The 26,924-nt window shown below is 43.8% G+C and overlaps 1 protein-coding gene across 4 annotated transcripts in view; it reads right to left on the bottom strand.

Annotated features, from left to right (window-relative positions):
* LOC121573651 (repulsive guidance molecule B) overlaps nt 1–26,849 on the bottom strand; it is a 70,233-nt gene extending 43,384 nt beyond the window's left edge. Inside the window, exons 1-6 of one of the 4 annotated variants that reach the window (XM_041885790.2) lie at nt 26,064–26,849; nt 25,282–25,458; nt 22,890–22,992; nt 21,847–22,013; nt 19,996–20,143; nt 19,773–19,907 (exon numbers count right to left, since the gene is read on the bottom strand). In XM_041885790.2, the coding sequence (XP_041741724.1) occupies nt 19,773–19,907; nt 19,996–20,143; nt 21,847–21,861 (298 nt within the window). In that variant the 5' untranslated portion in view covers nt 21,862–22,013; nt 22,890–22,992; nt 25,282–25,458; nt 26,064–26,849. Of the gene's footprint in view, nt 1–10,038; nt 10,179–19,772; nt 19,908–19,995; nt 20,144–21,846; nt 22,014–22,889; nt 22,993–25,281; nt 25,459–26,063 lie in introns of those variants that run through there. The other 3 variants (XM_041885799.2, XM_045226944.1, XM_041885830.2) reach the window with 3 other exon arrangements.
* Between the last annotated feature and the right edge of the window lie 75 nt (nt 26,850–26,924).

Below are 26,924 nucleotides of genomic sequence, written 5' to 3'. Positions count from 1 at the left end.
TCTCAGGTGGAATAGACGCTCCCCGCCGCTTTGCCCTCAGGTGGATGGTCGAACACGGCCTTGAAGCGACGGGGAGAACTCGGCGTAGGAGATGGTGGTGGCGTCCATCCTCCTCCACTCGGCGTTGGCCCATTCCAACGCCTTGCCCGTGAGACAGGAGATGAGGGCGGAAACGCTCTCGTGTCCCGAGGGCACCGGGTGTACAGTGGCCAGGTAGAGCTCCACCTGCAGGAGGAACCCCTGACACCCGGCAGCTGTTCCGTCATACGCCCTCGGGGGCGCGAGCCGAATCCCACTGGGTTCCGGACCTGGGACTGGTGGACCGGCCGATGGGGGTGGCAGGGTAGGTGGAGGTGTGGGTACCCCTCTGGACTCCCATCGGTGCAGGGTGTTGATGACGTCCTGTAGAGCGGTCCCCAGTTGTCGGATCTGGTCATCCTGGCCGCGGACATGCTCCTCCAGCGACTCAGGCGTGACTGTTGCTCCTGCTGATTCCATTCATTAGGGTGTGTGATTCTGTCAGGGGAGCTGAAGGTGTGTGTGGTGCAGGAATCAAGCGCAGGACGCAGAAGCTAAGTCCAAAAGACTTTAGTGAGTTATTCACGTAGTACACGAGAACAATAAGCCCGGAGGCGAAATAAAGGCGCACACAGGCGTCAAACAAAAGGCGCACTAACATGTGCGAAAACCTCTCCAAACAACGGAGGGAAGAATACGTAGCTTAGAACACCAAACAGAGGAGCAATCACACACAACACCAAACAGACACAACGAGAACTAAATAGGACACTAATGAGGACTAACTAGACACAGGTGTACAACAACAAGACAAAACCAAACGAACATGAAACATAGATCGGTGGCAGCTAGTACTCCGGGGACGACGACCGCCGAAACCTGCCCGAACAAGGAGGAGGAGCAGCCTCGGCCGAAACAAGTCCATGCAACTTATTATCAAATCAAATCAAATTGTATTTGTCACATGCGCCGAATACAACAGGTGTAGACCTTACAGTGAAATGCTCACTTACAAGACCTAACCAACAATGCAGCTTTAAGAGAAATAAGTGTTAAGTAAACAATAGATAACCAAAAAATTAAAGCAGTAAAATAACAGTAGCGAGGCTATATACAGTGGGGAGAACAAGTATTTGATACACTGCCGATTTTGCAGGTTTTCCTACTTACAAAGCATGTAGAGGTCTGTAATTTTTATCATAGGTACACTTCAACTGTGAGAGACGGAATCTAAAACAAAAATCCAGAAAATCACATTGTATGATTTTTAAGTAATTCATTTGCATTTTATTGCATGACATAAGTATTTGATACATCATAAAAGCAGAACTTAATATTTGGTACAGAAACCTTTGTTTGCAATTACAGAGATCATACGTTTCCTGTAGGTCTTGACCAGGTTTGCACACACTGCAGCAGGGATTTTGGCCCACTCCTCCATACAGACCTTCTCCAGATCCTTCAGGTTTCGGGGCTGTCGCTGGGCAATACGGACTTTCAGCTCCCTCCAAAGATTTTCAATTGGGTTCAGGTCTGGAGACTGGCTAGGCCACTCCAGGACCTTGAGATACTTCTTACGGAGCCACTCCTTAGTTGCCCTGGCTGTGTGTTTCGGGTCGTTGTCGTGCTGGAAGACCCAGCCACAACCCATCTTCAATGCTCTTACTGAGGGAAGGAGGTTGTTGGCCAAGATCTCGCGATACATGGCCCCCATCCATCCTCCCCTCAATACGGTGCAGTCGTCCTGTCCCCTTTGCAGAAAAGCATTCCCCAAAGAATGATGTTTCCACCTCCATGCTTCACGGTTGGGATGGTGTTCTTGGGGTTGTACTCATCCTTCTTCTTCCTCCAAACACGGCGATTGGAGTTTAGACCAAAAAGCTCTATTTTTGTCTCATCAGACCACATGACCTTCTCCCATTCCTCCACTGGATTATCCAGATGGTCATTGGCAAACTTCATACGGGCCTGGACATGCGCTGGCTTGAGCAGGGGGACCTTGCGTGCGCTGCAGGATTTTAATCCATGACGGCGTAGTGTGTTACTAATGGTTTTCTTTGAGACTGTGGTCCCAGCTCTCTTCAGATCATTGACCAGGTCCTGCCGTGTAGTTCTGGGCTGATCCCTCACCTTCCTCATGATCATTGATGCCCCACGAGGTGAGATCTTGGATGGAGAACCAGACCGAGGATGATTGACCGTCATCTTGAACTTCTTCCATTTTCTAATAATTGCGTCAACAGTTGTTGCCTTTTCACCAAGCTGCTTGCCTATTGTCCTGTAGCCCATCCCAGCCTTGTGCAGGTCTACAATTTTATCCCTGATGTCCTTACACAGCTCTCTGGTCTTGGCCATTGTGGAGAGGTTGGAGTCTGTTTGATTGAGTGTGTGGACATGTGTCTTTTATACAGGTAACGAGTTCAAACAGGTGCAGTTAATACAGGTAATGAGTGGAGAACAGGAGGGCTTCTTAAAGAAAAACTAACAGGTCTGTGAGAGCCGGAATTCTTACTGGTTGGTAGGTGATCAAATACTTATGTCATGCAATAAAATGCAAATTAATTACTTAAAAATCATACAATGTGATTTTCTGGATTTTTGTTAGATTCCGTCTCTCACAGTTGAAGTGTACCTATGATAAAAATTACAGACCTCTACATGCTTTGTAAGTAGGAAAACCTGCAAAATCGGCAGTGTATCAAATACTTTTTCTCCCCACTGTATCTATGACTATGCATAGTAAACAGAGAGTAGCAGTAGCGTAAAAGAGGGGGGGGGACACAATGAAAATAGTCTGGGTAGCCATTTGATTGCCTGTCCAGGTGTCTTATGGCTTGGGGGTAGAAGCTGTTAAGAAGCCTTTTGGACCTAGACTTGGCGCTCCGGTACCGCTTGCCATGCGGTAGCAGAGAGAACAGTCTATGACTTGCCTTCCTCTGACACCGCCTGGTATAGAGGTCCTGGATGGCAGGAAGCTTGGCCCCGGTGATGTACTGGGCCGTACACACTACCCTCTGTAGTGCCTTGCGGTCCGAGGCTGAGCAGTTGCAATACCAGGCAATGTTGCAACCAGTCAGGATGCTCTCGATGGTGCAGCAGTATAACTTTTTGAGGATCTGAGGACCCAAATGTTATGTAACTTGTTTAATGCGATTCTTTACTCCTGAACTTATTTAGGCTTGCCATAACAAAGGGGTTGTATACTTATTGACTCAAGACATTTCAGCTTTTCATTTTTAATTCATTTCAAACATTTCAAAAATCACAATTCCACTTTGACATTATGGGGTATTGTGTGTAGGCCGATGACAAAAAATCTAAATTAATCAATTTGAAATTCAGGCTGTAACACAAAAAAATGTGGAAAAAGTCAAAGGATGTGAATACTTTATGAAGGCACTGTATCTAGAATATGCATCTTTATGTTCTAGTGTAGAGAATACATCTGAATGTATAATCCATGATTTAAATTAATATTCTCTGCTAAATGAGCACAACATTGATTAAAACACACGTGCGCACACACATTTGTGAGGACTTTTTGGGGACCAACAATTGATTCCCATTTAAAAACCTATTTTCCCTAACCCATAACCCTAACCTTAACCCTAAAATATACTTTTTACAAGTGAGGACCAGCAAAATGTTTTTTTTGCTTTACTATTCTTGTGAGGACTTCTGGTACAAGTATAGGAAAACGTGTACACACACACACACACACACTTACAGACGCGGCCGAACAGTATGGCAGCACCCAGACACAAGCCAAGCCATGGAGAGGGGAAGCAAGGAGAGATGGCACAGAGACCAGCGAGGGATGGCAGAGTGAGGAGGAGCACAGGCCTTCTCGGTACAGACCGAGAACCCATCTGGGGCAAGAGACAACCCACTAGAACCAACAGCTTCCTACTGCAGCCTTACTGTATAATCACTGTGTGCATGCGTGCGAACGTGACAGAGTGTGTGAATGAGACAGTGAGTGTATACATCTCTGTTTGTCCAAATCTGTTTGCACTGATATTTTCGGCGCCTGTTTGTCTGTGTAGAACTATGTGACATGAATGATATTTTTGGCGCCTGTTTGTCTGTGTAGAACTCTGTGACATGAATGATAACTTAAACACAACACACACACAGATACAAAGAGCTAAATTGTTCTCTCGTAAAAAAAAAAACACTCACTGAACAAGGTGCGTTTGCACATTTCTGACAAAGTAAAAATCAGTCGTTCTGCCCCTGAGCAAGGCAGTTAACCCACTGTTAAACCCGGGCGCCATGAATGTCGATTAAGGTAGCCCTCCGCACCTCTCTGATTCAGAGGGGTTGGGTTAAATGCGGAAGACACATTTCAGTTGAATGTGTTCAGTTTAGGTATTCCCTTATGTAGATTATATCACCTGAGTGTTCAAATGTATTAACACTTCCCGTCAAACACACCACACACACCCCTTGCCATTCATCTGTGAAGGGTGATCTGATGAGGGGGTCAGACATGCATGCCCAACATTTTCAATGCATCTCAATGAAGGACCCTCAGCATATACAGTGAGGGGAAAAAAGTATTTGATCCCCTGCTGATTTTGTACGTTTGCCCACTGACAAAGAAATGATCAGTCTATAATTTTAATGGTAGGTTTATTTGAACAGTGAGAGCAACAAAAAAACAAAAAAATCCAGAAAAACGCATGTCAAAAATGTTATAAATTGATTTGCATTTTAATGAGGGAAATAAGTATTTGACCCCCTCTCAATCAGAAAGATTTCTGGCCCCCAGGTGTCTTTTATACAGGTACTTTTTTCCCCTCACTGTACACAGCTGTCACCCACACACAGCACGGACACCCACACACGCACCCACACCCAGCACAGACACACACACATCCACACCCAGAACGGACACACACACACCCACACCCAGAACGGACACACACACACACACACCCACAGCACAGACACACACACACAGCACGGACACACACACACCTACGGATACAACTGTCCCCTCAGCATCTAAGTGGTCCTCATTCACACGATCAGCACAAGTGTGAGTTTGTGTGTGTGTGTCTGTGTGTGTCTGTGTGTGTGTGCGTGACCCAGAGGAATATTGCCACAAGCACTGCCTTGTCTCAAGACAAAGAGGGGGTTAGAACGTCATTAGTCTCAGACTGCAGGACCCACACACACACTCCTCCTGGCCTATTACATATGCTAATCCCAGTGACACAGAGAGACTCATCTGGATGGGAGAAGCTTTGTTTAAGACACAAACACACCTCACACAAAAACACTGCCTGCGCATACAGTGCCTTGCAAAAGTATTCATCCCCCTTGGCGTTTTTCCTATTTTGTTGCATTACAACCTGTAATTTCAATGGATTTTTATTTAGATTTCATATAATGGACATACACAAAATAGTCCAAATTGGTGAAGTGAAATGAAAATTGAAATGAAAAAAATTTATTCACCCCCTTTCCTATGAAGCCCCTAAATAAGATCTGGTGCAACCAATTACCTTCAGAAGTCACATAATTAGTTGAATAAAGACCACCTGTGTCACAAGATCTCAGTATATATACACCTCTTCTGAAAGGCCCCAGAGTCTGCAACACCACTAAGCAAGGGGCACCACCAAGCAAGCGGCACCATGAAGACCAAGGAACTCTCCAAACAGGTCAGGGACAAAGTTGTGGAGAAGTACATATCAGGGTTGGGTTATAAAAAAATCCCACAGAGCACCATTAAATCCACAACAAACCTGCCAAGAGTGGGCCGCCCACCAAAACTCAAGGACCAGGCAAGGAGGGCATTAATCAGAGAGGCAACAAAGAGACCAAAGATAACCCTGAAGGAGCTGCAAAGCTCCACAGCGGAGATTGAAGTATCTGTCCATAGGACCACTTTAAGCCGTACACTCCACAGAGCTGGGCTTTACGGAAGAGTGGCCAGAAAAAAGCCATTGCTTAAAGAAAAAAATAAGCTAACACGTTTGGTGTTCACCAAAATGCATGTGGGAGACTCCCCAAACATATGGAAGAAGGTACTCTGGTCAGATGAGACTAAAATTGAGGTTTTTGGCCATCAAGGAAAATGCTATGTCTGGCGCAAACACAACACCTCTCATCACCCGAGAACACCATCCCCACAGTGAAGCATGGTGGTGGCAGCATCATGCTGTGGGGATGTTTTTCATCGGCAGGGACTGGAAAATTGGTCAGAATTGAAGGAATGATGGATGGTGCTAAATACAGGGAAATTCTTGAGGGAAACATGTTTCAGTCTTCCAGAGATTTGAGACTGGGACGGAGGTTCACCTTCCAGCAGGACAATGACCCTAAGCATACTGCTAAAGCAACACTCGAGTGGTTTAAGGGGAAATATTTAAATGTCTTGGAATGGCCTAGTCAAAGCCCAAACCTCAATCCAATTGAGAATCTGTGGTATGACTTAAAGATTGCTGTACACCAGCGGAACCCATCCAACTTGAAGGAGCTGGAGCAGTTTTGCCTTGAAGAATGGGCAAAAATCCCAGTGGCTAGATGTGCCAAGCTTAAAGAGACATACCCCAAAAGACTTGCAGCTGTAATTGCTGCAAAAGGTGGTTCTACAAAGTATTGACTTTGGGGGGGGTGAATAGTTATGCACGCTCAAGTTCTGTTTTTTTGGTCTTATTTCTTGTTTGTTTCACAAAAAAAATATTTTGCATCTTCAAAGTGGTAGGCATGTCGTGTAAATCAAATAAATAATATGCAATTTAGCAGCCGCTTTTATCCAAAGCGACTTACAGTCATGCGTGCATACATTTTTTTTTTGTGTATGGGTGGTCCCGGGGATCGAACCCACTACCCTGGTGTTACAAGCGCCGTGCTCTACCAGCTGAGCTACAGAGGACCACAAATGATACAAAAAAAACCAAAATCCATTTTAATTCCAGGTTGTAAGGCAACAAAAAAGGAAAATGCCAAGGGGGGTGAATACTTTCACAAGCCACTGTACACACAGAGTTCCCCTACTGGCCTAGGGTCGAGAGAGAGAGAGAGAGGGGGGGGAGAGAGAGAGAGTGACAGAGAAAGACAGAGAGAGAGAGAGAGACAGAGAGAGAGAGAGAGAGAGAGAGAGAGACATCCAACACTGTATAATGACATTTGAAATGTCTTTATTCTTTTGGAACTTTTGTGAGTTTAATGTTTACTCTTCATTTGTTATAGTCTATTTCACTTGTTTTGGCAATGTAAACATATGTTTCCCATGCCAATAAAGCCCCTTAAATGTAAATGTAAATAGAGAGAGAGACAGAATGACAGAGAGAGAGGGAGACAGAGAGTGAGCGAAAGAGAGAGAGAGAATGAGAGAGAGAGAGAGAGAGAGAATGAGGGAGAGAGAGAGAGAGAGAGAGAGAGAGAGAGAGAGAGAATGAGGGAGAGAGAGAGAGAGAGAATGAGAGAGAGAGAGAGAATGAGGGAGAGAGAGAGAGAGAGAATGAGGGAGAGAATGAGAGAGTTAATGAGAGAGTAGGGGAGGAAGAGAGATAAAAAGTCCAGCTATTAAACCATTTCCATAAAGTCCCTCTCTAACCTTGTCCTCATACATCAGGGTATAAAATCATTCTAAATACTGTTAGCTCACACTAATAAACACACTGCAAACTTGAAGAGCCGTAACACTGGAGTCAGCAATGCAACACACAGACACCCTTCCTCTACGGCCACATGGTAACCTGACCTCTCTCCTCTCCTCAGAGCAGTGTAGTTTCTGACATTAAACATCATAAAGGAATGATAGCTCCCTACTCCTCACACCTTTGCTTAGCGTTCTGTCACAAATAACTTAATCAATTGCACTACACAAATATAGATTGGATCTGATTTTATCTTATTTATATAAATGTTGGTGCAAGGTGCAGTAGTGTGCGGGGACCCCTCTCTCCCCCATCCACTCTCTCTCTCCTCCCTGCTCCCCCCATCTGCCAGCTGTAATCCCGGTTGGAGCAATGTTCGGGGTCTAATCCTGAGGTCTAATCCTGTCTGTGTATACTACACTGTGAGAACTCATGGCACAGGGCAGCGTGAGGAAAAACACTGGCGACAAAAATGACAGAGAGACACTCTCCTCCTCCCGTTCTTCTCTTACTCTCTCCATCTTCCCCCCTTCCCCCCATCCATTCATACAGAACTGTGCATCAAGGCCATGCCGTGTCACAGATTAATCCCTGCCCACCTCCCCTTCACACACACACACACAAATTCATGGCGACTGCTTTTACATCATTAACATGAGCCGCTGTGCACAGTGACATCATTAATGTGAGCCAGGTTCTTGGGAGCACCTTTAATGGCTTTTTAAATATGACAGGCTGACAGTGGCCAAGCAGCAGGGTGTGTGTGTGTGGTAGAATTGTGTCTCTTACACACAAACACACTGCTGCTTGGCCACTCTGTCAGCCTGTCATATAAAGAACCTATAAGTTACTGTGTGATATTTGCTTTCTCAGCCAGATCTACATGCAGAGCTTATGATGGATTCTGAATAATTAGGGAAATAATTGCTCAGGGGGGTGAGACGGGGAAGATCAATTGCAGAGTCGTTGTGTTGTTCGTGTATGTGTGTGTAACAGTGTTGCTTCCATCCCTCTCCTCGCCCCCTGGGCTTGAACCAGGGACCCTCTGCACACATCGACAACAGTCACCCTCGAAGCACCGTTACCCGTCGCTCCACAAAAGCCGCGGCCCTTGCAGAGCAAGGGAAACAACTACTTCAAGGTCTCAGAGCGAGTGACGTCACCGATTGAAATGCTACTAGTGCGCATCGTTAACTAGCTAGCCATTTCACACCAGTTACATGTGTGGTATTGAATTGCCATATGTGTAGTTAGGGCTATGCCTGTGTGAGAGTACTGCTGCTCAGTTACTGGAAATGTGTGCATGTTTGCATGACACACAAACATGCACCCAAACAAACATAAGTACTGGAAGAACACTGCACTGCGGGTTTGATAGCATTGAGCCTTGACTGTGTAACTAAAACAAACTTACGCTCAGTGGTGGAAAAAGTACTCAGTTGTCATACAAGTAAATGCTATACATCAAATTCCTTATATTAAGCAAAACAAAGGGAACCATTTTCTAGTTTAAAAAAAGTATAATTACCGACAGACAGGGGCACACTGCAACACTCAGACATAATTTACAAACGCAGTATCTGTGTTTAGTGAGTCTGCCAGATCAGAGGCAGTAGGGATGACAACGCATTATAGTGATAGGTGTGTGAATTGAAACATATTGCTGTCGTGCCTGAGCATTCTAAATGTAATGAGTACTTTTGTCAGGGAAAATGTATGGGAGTAAAAAGTACATATTTTGATTAGGAATGTAATGGAGTAATAGTAAAAAAATATAAATAGTAAAGTAAAAATACCCCAAAAAACGACTTAAGTAGTACTTCAAAGTATTTTTACTTAAGGACTTTACACCACTGATTACGCTTCTGTGTGTGTTTGTATGTCTGAGTGTGTGCGTGCGTACGAAAAAGAACAGAGAAAGACTGACGCTTCGACACGCATGCTTTTCCTCTTTTCCTTAGTTCCTGCTGGCATCTGTGTAGAGAGCGGGGACAGTCACTCCTCTCAGCCTTTGTTCAGCACAGAGACAGACAAACAATGTGTGTGTGTGGCTGGCTAGTCAGACAGCACCTGCACTAGGCTCACAATGTTTTTAACAATGTGAGATGTTTCTAACAATGTACACACACACACACCTCTAACAAAAGCATGATCAGAGCTGCCTCCCACTATGCCACTGTCAAGGAAAAGAGCAGTCCCCCCCTCCTATCTGCCTCCCTCCCTCCTTACCCTCTCATCTGCCCCATTCCCCCTCTCTATCTCCCTCCCTCCTCTCTTCCCCTCAGACAATGGTGAGCAGACGACACCTCAGACAGTGCTGATCAAACCAGAGCCCAGAGCATACATATCATTACTGACACACAGACACATTTTCTCTCTGACATATGATAAGAGTCACACACACCTCCACTGGCAGCCAGACAATGAGCTCCAATCACCATCATCATCGCCGTTCATCTCTTCCTCTCATATCTGCTCTGACTACAGAAACAGACAATCCTAATAGATGGATGTTGTGATGTTGTGGGACGGAGAGCAGCTCATGAGAGAGGGAGGGAGGCAGCTTTGTGAAGACTGGAGCAGGCAAGAGAGAGAGAAAACAAGAGTGGGAGAGAAAGAGAAAGAGAGAGAGAGCGTGAAATAAGGGAGAAAGGAAAAGCGGGAGAGAGAGAAAGGTCCGCCGTAGGCAGACCTGGCTCTCAGGAGAAGACAGGCTATGTGCACACTGCCCACAAAATGCACTTCCTAACTTCCTGCCAAATGTATGACCATATTAGAGACACATATTTCCCTCAGATTACACAGACCCACAAAGAATTAGAAAACAAATCACATTTTGATAAACTCCCATATCTACTGGGTGAAATACCACAGTGTGCCATCTTTAGCAGCAAGATTTGTGACTTGTTGCCACAAGAAAAGGGCAACCAGTGAAGAACAAAGACCACTGTAAATACAACCCACTGTACATAGACACCACACTGTACATAGACACAACACTGTACATAGACACAACACTGTCTGTAGACACAACACTGTACATAGACAAAATGACATTTGAAATGACTTTATTCTTTTGGAACTTGTGTGAGTGTAATATTTACTGTTCACTTTTTGTTTATATCACTTTTGTTTATCTATTTCACTTGCTTTGGCAATGTAAACATATGTTTTCCATGCCAATAAAGCACCTTGAAATGAAAGGAATAAAAGGGGTAGAGAGAAAAGAATAGTGACAGAGAGAGAGAGAGAGAGAGAGAGAGAGAGAGAGAGAGAGAGAGAGAGAGAGAGAGAGACGGGGCAGCTGGTTAAATTGGGTATGTTAAAGCAGATATCTCCATATGAATGCACCTCTGGGCCACTCTAAACACTACATATGCATTACTAATACTGTTCAAACACCTGGAGCTCAATATTCTATTCACTGGTGTGCGTTCGTGCATGTTTTAGCAGGTGTTCAGAGGGCAAATAGCAATCAATATAACTCAATTGGACCCTTCCCCAACTGATACACAGAGACATAAGCACACATTAACGCATGCACACACACACAAATATGCAGTATGCTGTGAGATATCCCAGTTCTTGTCCATGAGCGTAGATAGATACAACGGCAAAACTACATCCCAGACCTTTATTGGAAATTATGATAGGTTATTTAATCCGCTGTGAAAGGGTGTGTGTCTAAGGGTCATTATATGAATGAGTTGTTGACATTTTCTCTCCATAAACAGATGAGTGAGATCAACAGAACAGAAAGTAAGCCAGTTATCCTCCAACCACACAGGATATGACCTGAACTACACCATCTCGGGGAGCAGAGAAAGACAGAGGCAGAGAGTGAGGGATAGAGGCAGAGAGAGGGGATGTGGGGAGCAAAGGAGGGGGAAGAGAGAGAGAGAGGTGCTGCTCACGTGTAATTCATGAGCGAGCAGAGGATAAAGGCTCTTTTAAACATGATGAGAGAGAGAAGAGCAAGAGAGAAAGAATGAGGTGCATTCCAAAAGAGTGACTTCACTTGTTCTTTTTGTTTTATCTCTCTCTCGCTCTCGCTCTCTCTCTCTCACGCCATCTTGGTTTCTTTCTTTTGTTTTCATTCACTTTCAGGAGGAAGACAGGAGCAGCCCTAGAAAACAGGAGAGCGGGGAGGGAGAGAGAGAGCGATAGACGGAGGGAGATAGAGAGGGGGGGACAGAGGAGAAGAGGACAGGATGTGGGGAGAGGAGGATAGGAGTAGAGAGGAAAGGGAGAGGTGCGCTAGAGGAGGGGAGGAGAGGGGAGGGGGGAGCCAGACTTGGAAAATGAAATGAAAATGTCAGGGTCGCAGGTGGTACACCTCATAATGGAAAGGACACCAGAAGAAATATGGGCAGAAAGGAAGGGAGGAAAAGAGGAAAGGAAGCAAAGAAAAGCAAGATGCTTCTTTTGTGTTCCTGTTCCTATATACTATCATTTGCCTGACCATGTGGCACAAAGCCAGTTACGTACTTAACACTACACTCATAGCCTACATACACCACACTTCATACACATCATACACAAACACTATTTGATTTGAATTATTTATTCCAACATAAAAACAAGGCTCAGTTACATTAACCTCTTAAGGATCGCACCCTTTTTTTCAATTTTCGCCTAAAATGACATACCCAAATCTAACTGCCTGTAGCTCAGGACCTGAAGCAAGGATATGCATATTCTTGATACCATTTGAAAGGAAACACTTTGAAGTTTGTGGAAATGTGAAATGAATGTAGGAGAATATAACACATTAGATCTGGTAAAATATAATACAAACAAAAATACATGCGTTTTCTATTAATTTTTTCTGTTCCATCATCTTTGAAATGCAAGAGAAAGGCCATAATATCATATAGGAGTTTAGGCGCATCTAGATGGCCGGGCGGGGTGGGTGTGGAGCCAGAGACAGCAGGGGTTCAAACTGTAGAACCCAGTTCCTACATTTGAATATAAAAATGGATTTTATCAAACAAAACTATGCTACATTTAATCTCTGGGACCCTTAGGATGACAAATCAGAGCAAGATTACTGAATGTAAGAACATTATTTACCTTCAGAGGTGAATGTATCAAACCAGTTGCCGTGATACGTTTTTTGTTGTTGTGCACTCTCTTCAAACAATAGCATGGTATTTTTTCACTGTAATAGCTACTGTAAATTGGACAGTGCAGTTAGATGAACAATAATTGAAGCTTTCTGCCCATATAAGACATGTCTATGTCCTGGAAAGTTTGCTGTAATTTATTATTATTTTTATAAAAAAAGTTTAGGGGGTAGATCCACTTTAATATTGCAGATAGATTGTAACTTCCATCAATGTAATTGTCTGCATCACTTCCAATCCCCCATATGTTTTTCTTTCTTATATATATATACATACACACATACAGTTGAAGTCGGAAGTTTACATACATTTAGGTTGGAGTCATTAAAACTTGTTTTTCAACAAATGTCTTGTTAACAAACTATAGTTTTGGCAAGTCGGTTAGGACATCTACTTTGTGCATGACACAAGTAATTTTTCCAACAATTGTTTACAGACAGATTATTTCACTTATAATTCACTGTATCACAATTCCAGTGGGTCAGAAGTTTACATACACTAAGTTGATTGTGCCTTTAAACAGCTTGGAAAATTCCAGAAAATGATGTCATGGCTTTAGAAGCTTCTGATAGGCTAATTGATATCATTTGAGTCAATTGGAGGTGTACCTGTGGATATATTTCAAGGCCTACCTTCAAACTCAGTGCCTCTTTGCTTGACATCATGGGAAAATCAAAAGAAATCAGCCAAGACCTCAGAAAAAAAATTGTAGACCTCCACAAGTCTGGTTCATCCTTGGGAGCAATTTCCAAACGCCTGAAGGTACCACGTTCATCTGTACAAACAATAGTATGCAAGTATAAACACCATGGGACCACGCAGCCGTCAAACCGCTCAGGAAGGAGACGCGTTCTGTCTCCTAGAGATGAACGTACTTTGGTGCGAAAAGTGCAAATCAATCCCAGAACAACAGCAAAGGACCTTGTGAAGATGCTGGAGGAACAGGTACAAAAGTATCTATATCCACAGTAAAACGAGTCCTATATCGACATAACCTGAAAGGCAGCTCAGCAAGGAAGAAGCCACTGCTCCAAAACTGCCATAAAAAAAAACAGACTACGGTTTGCAACTGCACATGGGGACAAAGATCGTACTTTTTGGAGAAATGTCCTCTGGTCTGATGAAACAAAAATATAACTGTTTGGCCATAATGACCATTGTTATGTTTGGAGGAAAAAGGGGGATGCTTGCAAGCCGAAGAACACCATCCCAACCGTGAAGCACGGGGGTGGCAGCATCATGCTGTGGGGGTGCTTTGCTGCAGGAGGGAGTGGTGCACTTTACAAAATAGATGGCATCAGGGGAAGGAAAATTATGTGGATATATTGAAGCAACATCTCAAGACATCAGTCAGGAAGTTAAAGCTTGGTCACAAATGGGTCTTCCAAATGGACAATGACCCCAAGCATACTTCCAAAGTTGTGGAAAAATGGCTTAAGGACAACAAAGTCAAGGTATTGGAGTGGCCATCACAAAGCCCTTACCTCAATCCTATAGAACATTTGTGGGCAGAACTGAAAAAGCGTGTGCGAGCAAGGAGGCCTACAAACCTGACTCAGTTAAACCAGCTCTGTCAGGAGGAATGGGCCAAAATTCACCCAACTTACTGTGGGAAGCTTGTGGAAGGCTTCCCGAAACGTTTGACCCAAATTAAACAATTTAAAGGCAATGCTACCAAATAATAATTGAGTGTATGTAAACTTCTGACCCACTGGGAATGTGATGAAAGAAATAAAAGCTGAAATAAATCATTCTCTCTACTATTATTCTGACATTTCACATTCTTAAAATAAAGTGGTCATCCTAACTGACCTAAGACAGGACATTTTTACTAGGATTAAATGTCAGGAATTGTGAAAAACTGAGTTTAAATGTATTTGGCTAAGGTGTATGTAAACATCCGACTTCAACTGTACATACATACATATATTCACATACATATCCTTAAAAAATATATATTTCCCTTTATTACTTTCCAACCCCACCACCCCTTCCCTAATTGGAGTAAACTGGTGAACAACAACGCTTAGGCCTCTACTTCCATCTTATACATACTATATACATTTTATGGACACAATAAATATATTTTGTTTGTTTTTACTCCTGAACTTCCTCTACCCTCAACCTCTCCGATCATTTTCATGATGTCCATCCGGTTTGCTTCTATCTGCCATATCTTTCTAACTGTGCTCTTTCACAAAAGCTCTCAACCTATAACCTATATACTTATTATGGACACAGTATGCTTTACATGAGTTATCTTGTTGTTATTAGTTGTTGTTAGTTGTTATTAGTCCCATCCTTCAACTCCATTCAACACCACCCATCTATCTCTTAACAACATCCATATTGGATTTCTATTTGCCATATATTTTTCAACTGTACTGTGATGTTTTACAAAAAGAATAGAACCTTTCTATTCTCATTGTTTCTACAGATTGTGAATTGAAAATATTTTTTTGGGCTAAAAGTATTATTATATTATTGATCGATTGACTATGACTTTTCAGATCACCCAGTAATGCTATCTGCAGGGTTAGCTCCAGGTAAATATTGCAATCCTTTAGCCATTCCTGTCCAAAAACAAGCTACAAATGGACAGTACCAAAACAAATGATCTAATGATTCTGTCTCTTCGCAGCAAAATCTGCAGAGCTGGGAAGATTGTATCTCCATATAAATAACATTCTATTGGTAGCAAGAATTTTATATAATAATTTAAATTGAAAAATTCTAAGTTTTGATTCCGGCGTCGTTTTGCGTATCAGTTCAGAAACACTATGCCATGGGATCGGTACGTCAAAAATCTCTTCCCAACTATTTTGCAATCTATATGGGACGGCTGTCAATCCTTTGGTCCTTAAATGAAACTGGTATACTTTTTTATTTATCACAGTTTTCTTTAACCAATTATGTTCTTTAATGCAGGGCCGACAGACAAGTTCCTTACTTTTTCCCCCTTCCACTTTCCTCTTCCATTTTTGCGGTAATGCTGCAATTATTTGGTTGTAATTTTGGGTAGAGCAGACATTTCCATATGTTTTTGTTAGCTGCATGTGCGACATAACTCCACCAGTCCTACCGATGATATCATTTACGAAGATTATACATTTTTTAAACATTTTGTCAAAAAAAAAAAGTTTTTTATCAATTAGTATTTCTGTCCTCCGAATTCATATTCATTATATACAGTGGGGAGAACAAGTATTTGATACACTGCCGATTTTGCAGGTTTTCCTACTTACAAAGCATGTAGAGGTCTGTAATTTTTATCACAGGTACACTTCAACTGTGAGAGATGGAATCTAAAATATAAATCCAGAAAATCACATTGTATGATTTTTAAGTAATTAATTTGCATTTTATTGCATGACATAAGTATTTGATCACCTACCAACCAGTAAGAATTCCGGCTCTCACAGACCTGTTAGTTTTTCTTTAAGAAGCCCTCCTGTTTTCCACTCATTACCTGTATTAACTGCACCTGTTTGAACTCGTTACCTGTATAAAAGACACCTGTCCACACACTCAATCAAACAGACTCCAACCTCTCCACAATGGCCAAGACCAGAGAGCTGTGTAAGGACATCAGGGATAAAATTGTAGACCTGCACAAGGCTGGGATGGTCTACAGGACAATAGGCAAGCAGCTTGGTGAGAAGGCAAAAACTGCTGGCGCAATTATTAGAAAATGGAAGAAGTTGAAGATGACGGTCAATCACCCTCGGTCTGGGGCTCCATGCAAGATCTCACCTCGTGGGGCATCAATGATCATGAGGAAGGTGAGGGATCAGCCCAGAACTACACGGCAGGACCTGGTCAATGACCTGAAGAGAGCTGGGACCACAGTCTCAAAGAAAACCATTATTAACACACTACGCTGTCATGGATTAAAATCCTGCAGCGCACGCAAGGTCCCCCTGCTCAAGCCAGCGCATGTCCAGGCCTGTCTGAAGTTTGCCAATGACCATCTGGATGATCCAGAGGAGGAATGGGAAAAGGTCATGTGGTCTGATGAGACAAAAATAGAGCTTTTTGGTCTAAACTCCACTCGCCGTGTTTGAAGGAAGAAGAAGGATGAGTACAACCTCAAGAACACCATCCCAACCGTGAAGCATGGAGGTGGAAACATCTTTCTTTGGGGATGCTTTTCTGCAAAGGGGACAGGACGACTGCACCATATTGAGGGGAGGATGGATGGGGCCATGTATCGCGAGATCTTGGCCAACAACCTCCTTCCCTCAGTAAGAGCATTGAAGATGGGTCGTGGCTGGGTCTTCCAGCATGACAACGACCCGAAACACACAGCCAGGGCAACTAAGGAGTGGCTCCGTAAGAAGCATCTCAAGGTCCTGGAGTGGCCTAGCCAGTCTCCAGACCTGAACCCAATAGAAAATCTTTGGAGGGAGCTGAAAGTCCGTATTGGCCAGCGACAGCCCCGAAACCTGAAGGATCTGGAGAAGGTCTGTATGGAGGAGTGGGCCAAAATCCCTGCTGCAGTGTGTGCAAACCTGGTCAAGACCTACAGGAAACGTATGATCTCTGTAATTGCAAACAAAGGTTTCTGTACCAAATATTAAGTTCTGCTTATCTGATGTATCAAATACTTATGTCATGCAATAAAATGCAAATTAATTACTTATAAATCATACAATGTGATTTTCTGGATTTTTGTTTTAGATTCCGTCTCTCACAGTTGAAGTGTACCTATGATAAAAATTACAGACCTCTACATGCTTTGTAAGTAGGAAAACCTGCAAAATTGGCAGTGTATCAAATACTTGTTCTCCCCACTGTAAATAGGCCCGTTTAATTTTGTCTGGCTTGCCGTTCCAAATAAAATTGAATCTTTTTTTCTCATATAATTAAAAAAACTGTTCGCTAGGCGTAGGCAAGACCATAAGCAAATAGGTAAACTGGGATAATACTAAAGAGTTAATCAGGGTGATTTTTCCACAAATAGACAGGTATTTACCTTTCCATGGTAGCAAGATCTTATCTATTTTTGCTAACTTTCTATTAAAATGTATTGGAGTGAGATCATTTATTTCATTTGGGATATGTATTCCGAGTATATCCACATCACCATCAGACCATTTTATTGGTAAACTACATGGTAATGTAAAAATTGTATTTTTTTGTGATCCAATACGTAATATAGTACATTTATCATAATTTGGTTTGCTGTTACTTACAACAGTCATGCTAATCACATTAGCGCACGTTAGCTCAACATCCCGTATACGGGACACCGATATCGTAGAGGTTAATAGAAACAACACAGCTAAATCCAAGCCAGTTCACTTCTATTGAGAGCTACAGTACCGGACCACTTCACCATTACAACATGTTAACACACTGAGGCACTGAGACACAGACATCTGGATCGCAGAGAGAGTGTGTGTCAGGTTAACCCCATAAAACCCACAGACAGGTGCCGGTTACTTCAGACACACACATACTTTGTCATGCGTGGCTGGAGCAGTGTGAGATGATGTATCTAGACGTGGACTCTGTCTGACTCCATAGCAAACAGCCTCTAAGTACCTCTCCTCACAACACCTCTCTCTCTCTTTCTTCTCTAAAGTATTCAATGTTTTACCTCCATAAGGGGTAGTGAACGAGTGTACACTTCAGGAAGAAAGGGTAGAGAATTGGAAAATTGGAATCCAGCCAGCCAGTGATGATGCATTAGTCAGCTCTGCCAGGGAGGTCTGGACAGGCCCTTACTGCTCCTCTCTGCCCTCTGATTGGCTTGCCTCTGGGAGACACGGTGCTGCTGGGAGACAAAGAGCTCAGAGACGCCAGATGTCACATCAGAAAGACCTGCGCTCTCATTGGACAGAGCCCTGTGAGGAGTGTTCTGATTGGACAGGGCTCTATGAGGAAGGCTATGATTGGCTAGGGTTGACAGAGGGGATTTTGAGACTGCATCACTTCTTTCATACTGGGTAAGGGCTAGTATGTGTGTGTCAGGAGTGTGTGTGTCAGGTGTATGTGTGTCAGATATGTGTGTGTGACTCCTCTCCCTCCTGAGTGTACCCAGGCTGGTCTGAGCTGATGCTAGCGCCACCTGTATGTCACACAGGTCCGCTGCAGCTCTGTCCCTCTGCTCCTCCCACTCCTTCCTTAGCCTATCAGCAGCAAGCAGGAAGTCCCTCCCACACTGAGCCAACGCCTCCTCACCTACACACAAAAACACACGAAAGGTTTTTACTATGGTTGGCAGTGGAGTGTGAGAGGTTAGAGTTTGAGAGCTGCCAAGGGTTTATAGTGAAGTAACAGATGAGCCTAAATAAACACTTCACATTGCCACCGGAGACACGGCTCATACAGCCCTTAGCCAGTCCTTAGAACACAGCTCTCACACACACACACACACAGCCTAGGCCTCAGAACAGACGACTCACAGACCTTAGCCGAGGCCTCAGAACACAGGGCTGGAATGGAACATTTCTGGGATTTAGAGGGGGAGGAGGAGGGGAAAGGGAATATGTGTGTGTGTGTGTGTGTAAAACTAGATCTGGATGGGATCCACCAGGCCTTCCCTCTGTGTCAGGAGTGTTTGGTGTGTGAGAGGGGTTCTATGTATGCATAAAGACTGTAGCATGGGACTAGAAGAGGACTAGAACGCTACCGAAACACAGAATGGGAGTGTTACCCATAGAAATAAGAATAATAGAACAGGTTTGGAAGCTCTAACCCTGGCAATTGACAGGTAAACTCACGGGTACACTCACAATGGCTGCCTGGTAATGTGATGCAATAACTTCCATGGTTAAACTGATGCTGGATTGCCATGGTAATGTAGAATGTTCATTCAAATGATGCTAACTGATGTGGTTACTGCAATGGAATGTATTTTTTGTAATATCAGTTGACTCAACAAATCACAGCACAGATTGAAGGGGACAATTCCTGCTTTTACTTCCTGGCATGGGTCCACCTATTATGCCAGCATTGACTTTAATGGAGACGCCCTTTCTATTCATTCTTATTTCTATGGTGTTACCTTCTTCCTGTGACGGTGTGAGAGCCTGAAGAGCCTCTCTCAGTTCTGATTGGTTCCTCTCAAATGCTGACAGTAAGTCACCAAGGGCCGCCTCCGATGCAGAGATAACCAATGCATCATAACCAGATAGGATATCTGAAAACACACACACACAAACTCAGCAACACATCATAACAGGAGAGTAGTTCTAAGAGAATACACAACACACACAGTCTGATGTTACCTCGTAGTGGATCACACACACTCTGTTGGATCTCGTTCTGGAACTGGCTATAGGCGTGTCTTAGACCCTGGTGGAGCTGCTGTGATTGGTTCGCCTGCAATGAGGACAGCCGCCTTTGGAACTGAAGCTCCGCCTCCCCAGCCTCTAACTGACACACACAGAGACAAAAGAGTACCTCAGTGTGTGTGTGTGTGTGTGTTGAGTGAGTGAGTGAGTGAGTGAGTGAGTGAGTGAGTGAGTGAGTGAGTGAGTGTGTGTGTGTGTAGGTGTATGTACAGTAACAGTCAAAAGTTTGGACACACCTACTCATTCAGGGGTTTTTCTTAATTTTTACTATTTTCTACTTTGTAGAATAATAGTGAAGACATCAAAACTATGAAATAAAACATATGGAATCATGTCGTAACCAAAGAAGTGTTAAACAAATATATATTTTTTATATTTGAGATTCTTCTAATAGCCCCCCTTTGCCTTGATGACAGCTTTGCACACTCTTGGCATTCTCTCAAACAGCTTCACCTAGAATTCAATTCCAACAGCCTTGAAGGAGTTCCCACATATGCTGAGCACTTGTTGGCTGCTTTTCCTTCACTCTGCGGTCCAACTCATCCCAAACCATCTCAATTGGGTTGAGGTCGGGGGATTGTGGAGGCCAGGTCATCTGATGCAGCATTTCATCACTCTCCGTCTTGTTAAAATAGGCCTTACACAGCCTGGAGGTATGTTGGGTCATTGTCCTGTTGAAAAACAAATGATAGTCCCACAACCCAGATGGGATGGCGTATCACTGCAGAATGCTGTGGTAGCCATGCTGGTTAAGTGTGCCTTGAATTCTAAATAAATCACAGACAGTGTCACCAGCAAAGCACCCCCACAACATTACACCTCCTCCTCCAAGCTTTACTGTGGGAACTACACATGCGGAGATCATCCGTTCACCCACACCGCGTCTCACAAAGACACAGCGGTTGGCACCAGAAGTCTCAAATTTGGACTCCAGACCAAAGGACAAATTTCCACCGGTCTAATGTCCATTACTCGTGTTTCTTGGCCCAAGCAGGTCTCTTCTTCTTATTGGTGTCCTTTAGTAGTGGCTTCTTTGCAGCAATTCGACCATGAAGGCCTGATTCACACAGTCCCCTCTAAACAGTTGATGTTGAGATGTGTCTGTGAATTGAACTCTGTGAAGCATTTATTTGGGCTGCAATTTCTGAGGCTGGTAACTCTAATGAACTTATCCTTTGCAGCAGAGGTAACTCTGGGTCTTCCATTCCTGTGGCGGTCCTCATGAGAGCCAGTTTCATCATAGCGCTTGATGGTTTTTGCAACTGCACTTGAAGAAACTTTCAAAGTTCTTGAAATGTTCCGGATTGACTGACCTTCATGTCTTAAAGTAATGATGGACTGTTGTTTCTCTTTGCTTATTTGAGCTGTTCTTGCCATAATATGGACTTTGTCTTTTACCAAATAGGGCTATCTTCTGTATACCCCCCTACCTTGTCACAACACAACTGATTGGCTCAAACGCATTAAGAAGGCACACCTGTTAATTGAAATGCATTCCAGGTGACTACCTCATGAAGCTAGTTGAGAGAATGCCAAGAGTGTGCAAAGCTGTCATCAAGGGAAAGGGTGGCTATTTGAAGAATCTCAAATATAAAATATATTTTGATTTGTTTAACACTTTTTTGGTTACTACATGATTCCATATGTGTTATTTCATAGTTTTGATGTCTTCACTATTATTCTACAATGTAAAAAATTTTTAAAAATAAAGAAAAACCCTTGAATGAGTAGGTGTGTCCAAACTTTTGACTGGTAGTGTATGTATGTACGTGTGTGTTAGCCTACCTGGAGCCGTGCCATACACAACGCATGGTTGTGTGTGTGTGTGTGTGTGTGAGGGATTGTGCAGCCCGTGTAGCTCTCTGTTGGGCTCCGCGGGACATAGAAGGGAGCAGGGACAGAATATCCTTCACCTCAAACTCCATACACACATTCTGTTGCTCACGCTGCACCTGAAACACAGATATACACAAACATATACACACATCCCCATCTGTGTGTTTGTGTGTCCGCATCTGTGTGTGTGCATGAGTGTGTTTGTTTGACAGTGTGTAGTAACAGAGTAAAGAGGTCTACTTGGAGAGAAACCAGGTCATTATCATTAAGCAGCAGAGAGAGGATCAGACATATTTATTCTACAGAATCTAGAGTGTTGGAGATGAATAATGATCTCTTCATCTGGGCTTCAGTTTCACACCCTGAGAGAGTTGCAGAGAAGGGGGGGTCAGAGAGAGAGAGAGAGGGAGAGAGAGAGAAGGTGGGCCCAGCTGCTGTTGAGAGAGGAAGAGAGGAGAGGTTGTCTGTCTATCACTAAGCCCTTCCTGTCTGTAATCCCTGGCCCTGGGCTATGGACGGAGAGGGGGAACAGACACACAGGCACGCTGCACTGGGTGGAATAGTTACAGCATTCCCTTCATAGATGTTCATCTCACAGTCACTCAGTCCTGTGTGTTTCTCAGTGTTCATTTTATCAACAGCCGTCGTCTAATGTGTGAGTCAGTGTGACTGTGAAACCGTGGCTCAGCTCATAAGCAGTAGAGTCTCTATGGTTCGGGCACAGATGGGTGGACACCTGCTCCACATGGCCTGACATCACTCACAACATAGTAAGGCATGACAAGAACACACACACACACACACACACACGTACACACACACACACACACACACACAGCCAGTACCAGATCTGGGCACAACATGAAGGACATCCTCCTACTTCCTTGGGAGAAAGGAAAGAGTGGAGGAAGAAGAGATAGGAAAATTGAGAGTCAGACCAGAGAGAGTGTGTGTGTGTGTGTGTGTGTGTGTGTGTGTGTGTGTGTGTGTACCTGGGGTGTGTATGGTCCTATGAGGCTGAGTGGCAGTAGGTCTGTGCAGCAGGACTCCAGAGCAGACAGACACACAGACGTCTGACACCGAAGACGCTCGTATCTATGATGAGATAGTGAAGAATCAAACACTGGTAACTAGAAAGAGCTAAACACTGACCGCACAGGGTTGTCGTAAAACCAGGGGTGTATTCATTAGTCACACACTGTAGCAAAACGTTTTAATCCATTGCACAATGTTTCGCAACGGATCAACAAATGGCAACATATTCAATTGACTCTGCAACTCTTCCAACTATTGACTTTTTCACAACTGCCAACAGTTTGACACCAAAACATTGACAACAAATTCATACTGACGTGGTAAAATAAATAAGTGTGTAAATATAAAGGATATTTCATGCTGAAACCCTCATATTTAACACCAATGGTATTCACTAAGTTGATGGTTTATACACTGAACAAAAATATAAATGCAACATTTCAAAGATTTTACTGAGTTACAGTTCATATAAGGAAATCAGTCAATTGAAATAAATGTATTAGGCCCTAATCTATGGATTTCACATGACTGGGAATACAGATATGCATCTGTTGGTCACAGATACCTTTAAAAAAAAAGGTAGGGGTGTGGATCAAAAAACCAGTCAGTATCTGGTGTGACCACCATTTGCCTCATGCAGCGTGACACATGTCCTTCGCATAGAGTTGATCAGGCTGTTGATTGTGGCCTGTGGAATGTTGTCCCACTCCTCTTCAAGGGCTGTGAGAAGTTGCTGGATATTGGCGGGAACTGGAACTCACTGTCGTACACGTCGATCCAGAGCATCCCAAACATGCTCAATGGGTGACATGTCTGGTGAGTATGCAGGTCATGGAAGAACTGGGACATTTTCAGCTTCCAGGAATTGTGTACAGATTATTGCGACATGGGGCGGTGCATTATCATGCTGAAACATGAGGTGATGGCGGCAGATGAATGGCACAACAGTGGGCCTCAGGATCTCGTCACGGTATCTCTGTGCATTCAAATTGACATCGATAAAATGTGATTCTGTTCGTTGTCTGTAGCTTATGCCTGCCCATACCATAACCCCACCGCCACCATGGGGCACTCTGTTCACAACGCTGTCATCAGCAAACTGCTCGCCCACACGACGCCATACACGCTGTCAGTAGAAACCGGGATTCATCCATGAAGAGCACACTTCTCCAGCATGCCAGTGGCCATCGAAGGTGACCATTTGCCCACTGAAGTCAGTTACGATGCCGAACATCAGTCAGGTCAAGAGCTTCCCTGAGACGATTTCTGACAGTTTCTGCAGAATTTATTTGGTTGTGCAAACCCACAGTTTCATCAGCTGTCCGGGTGGCTGGTATCAGACGATCCCGCAGGTGAAGAAGCCGGATGTGGAGGTCCTAGGCTGGCGTGGTTACACGTGCTCTGCGGTTGTGAGGCCAGTTGGACGTACTGACAAATTCTCTAAAACGACGTTGGAGGCAGCTTATGGTAGATAAATTAAATTAAATGATCAGGCAACAGCTCTGGTGGACATTCCTGCAGTCAGCATACCAATTGCATGCTCCCTCAAAACTTGAGACATCTGTGGCATTGTGTTGTGTGACAAAACTGCACATTTTAGAGTGGCCTTTTATTGTCCCCAGCACAAGGTGCACCCATGTAATGATCATGCTGTTTAATGAGCTTCTTGATATGCCACACCTGTCAGGTGGATGGATTATCTTGGCAAAGGCGGAATGCTCACTAACAAGGATGTAAACAAATTTGTGCACAGAATTAGAAATAAATACGCTTTTTGTGCGTATGGAACATTTCTGGGATGTTTTATTTCAGCTCATGAAACATTGGACCAACACTTTACATGTTGTGTTTATATTTTGTTCAGTGTATTTAGGATAATGTTTTGCAGCTTTGTCATTCAAATATATATTTTTAAACCATCTTATTTAATTACTTCATATATTTAACATGTGATAAGTCCAAACAGGGGGCCAGAGATAATTACAGACACCTGTAAAAGTCTGAAGTAGCCAAAAGGGCCACTAGATGTCTTGTGATAGATTAAATAAAATCCTTGAAAGATACCAAAATTCTGGTAGTTTACTGGTAAACTTTGAAAGTTGCCATTAATATACCCTACTTTTGGAACCCTAGTAGTAACAGGGTAAAGAGGTCTACTTGGAAAGAAGCCAGGTCATTAAAGCAGCAGAAAGAGGATCAGGGATATTTATTCTACAGACACTAAACTCATGGGTTTAGTCCAAAAGGAAAACATTTTGCAACAAAAATGAGTTTCTATTGGAGATATGTAGGTAGGTCCCTCCCCCTTTGCTTCCGTTTGGTTCCTAGTGAATACACCTCGCGACGTACGTATCGAGAGGACAGAGACAGGAGGCACTCGTACATCACACGGGGTGCCGTCTCGGGGCAGGGGTTGTTGCTGGGGTGGTATCCAGGGTGGTTGCTAGGGCCCAGGATGTGTGTGAGTGTGTGTTTGAGTCCCTGCAGGTGTCTAAACAGCTGGCTGAGACCGCACTCCACACTACTCTGGAGGACACACACAGACAGACAGAAATAAATATTTATTTATTAAGATAACAATTTATTTAAAAAATATATATTTTATTTTTTCCTCCCCAATTTCGTGATATCCAATTGGTAGTTACAGTCTTGTCTTGTCCCATCGCTGCAACTCCTGTATGGAATCGGGAGAGGCGAAGGTCGAGAGCCATGCGTCCTCCGTAACACAACCCTGCCAAGCCGCACTGCTTCTTGACACACTGCTCGCTTAACCCGGAAGCCAGCCACACCAATGTGTCGGAAACACCGTACAACTAGCGCCCGGCCCGCCACAAGGAGTCGCTAGAGCGCGATGGGACAAGGACATCCTGGCCGGCCAAACCCTCCCCTAACCCGGACGACGCTGGGCCAATTGTGCGCCGCCTCATGGGTCTCCCGGTCGCGGCCGGCTGCCACACAACCTGGGATCGAACCCGGGTCTGTAGTGACGCTTCAAGCACTGCGATGCAGTGCCTTAGACTGCTGCGCCACTCGGGAGGCCAAGATAACATGTTTTAATTAACATGTTGAAGTTAACAGGACTAAGTTAACAGTTAAGTTTAAGTTAGCAGATTTAAGTTTGCTGGACTCACCACATACTGCAGGTTGATGCTGTCCATTCGGCAGTAGCAGAGGTCAAGCAAACTGACTGGCTGCTTGAGCAGACTGGGTGGGGCCAGCACCCAGGGCACAGAGAGACCCTCCACTGTATTCACCTACACACACACAGACAGTTAGCGTGACATTGGCATGACATTTCCAACAGATTTAAGTAAATAAGTGAGTCCAGAGAGAGAGAGAGAGAAAAATATAGATGTTTTGAGACAGAAACCAGGACAGTTGAGCCCAACAGGCATTCAGAGAGTAAAGCTTATTAACAGGGTTTGAGAGGAGGCTACTAACAAATACTGCATGTCAGTGAGTCTCAGCCATAGCCCCAGCACACACACACACACAAACGAAAATATAGCCTATAGGTGTAATTAACATTTCAAACATGGAGAATATGCAAATACATGGGAATCTGGGATTACATTATAAGGATGTTCCTCTATTTATCGATCTATCTCATTCAACAGTTGTGCGCGTGTGTGTGCATGCTTGCGTGTACTGAGTATAGCTAACACACAAGTAACACAGTAGATGCTGCTCTCTCTGAGTCGCGTCTGGGAATATTAAGTAATCAAATCAAATTATAAGTAATCAATCACATCATATAGACTTTAGATTAGAGCGTCATCGATCTACTCTGGGCTCCGACAAAAAGCCTGAGCTAAAACCTATAATGAGGACATCTCAAGTCAACACACACACTTCCTTCCTCTCTCATTTCCCACTCCCATGGTCCCCTTCCCCTAGTCTGGTTGCCAGTCTGTTTAGCGAACATTCCACTCCTTATACTCAATGTCATGTGCCTTTGGCATATGATACGGAGTACAAGGAGTGGAATCTGG

The sequence above is a fragment of the Coregonus clupeaformis genome, chromosome 18 (assembly GCF_020615455.1).
Source record: "Coregonus clupeaformis isolate EN_2021a chromosome 18, ASM2061545v1, whole genome shotgun sequence".
Lineage (NCBI taxonomy): Eukaryota > Metazoa > Chordata > Actinopteri > Salmoniformes > Salmonidae > Coregonus > Coregonus clupeaformis.
Note: the sequence above shows the minus strand (reverse complement) of the source record. Positions and strands in the feature narration are given on the sequence as shown.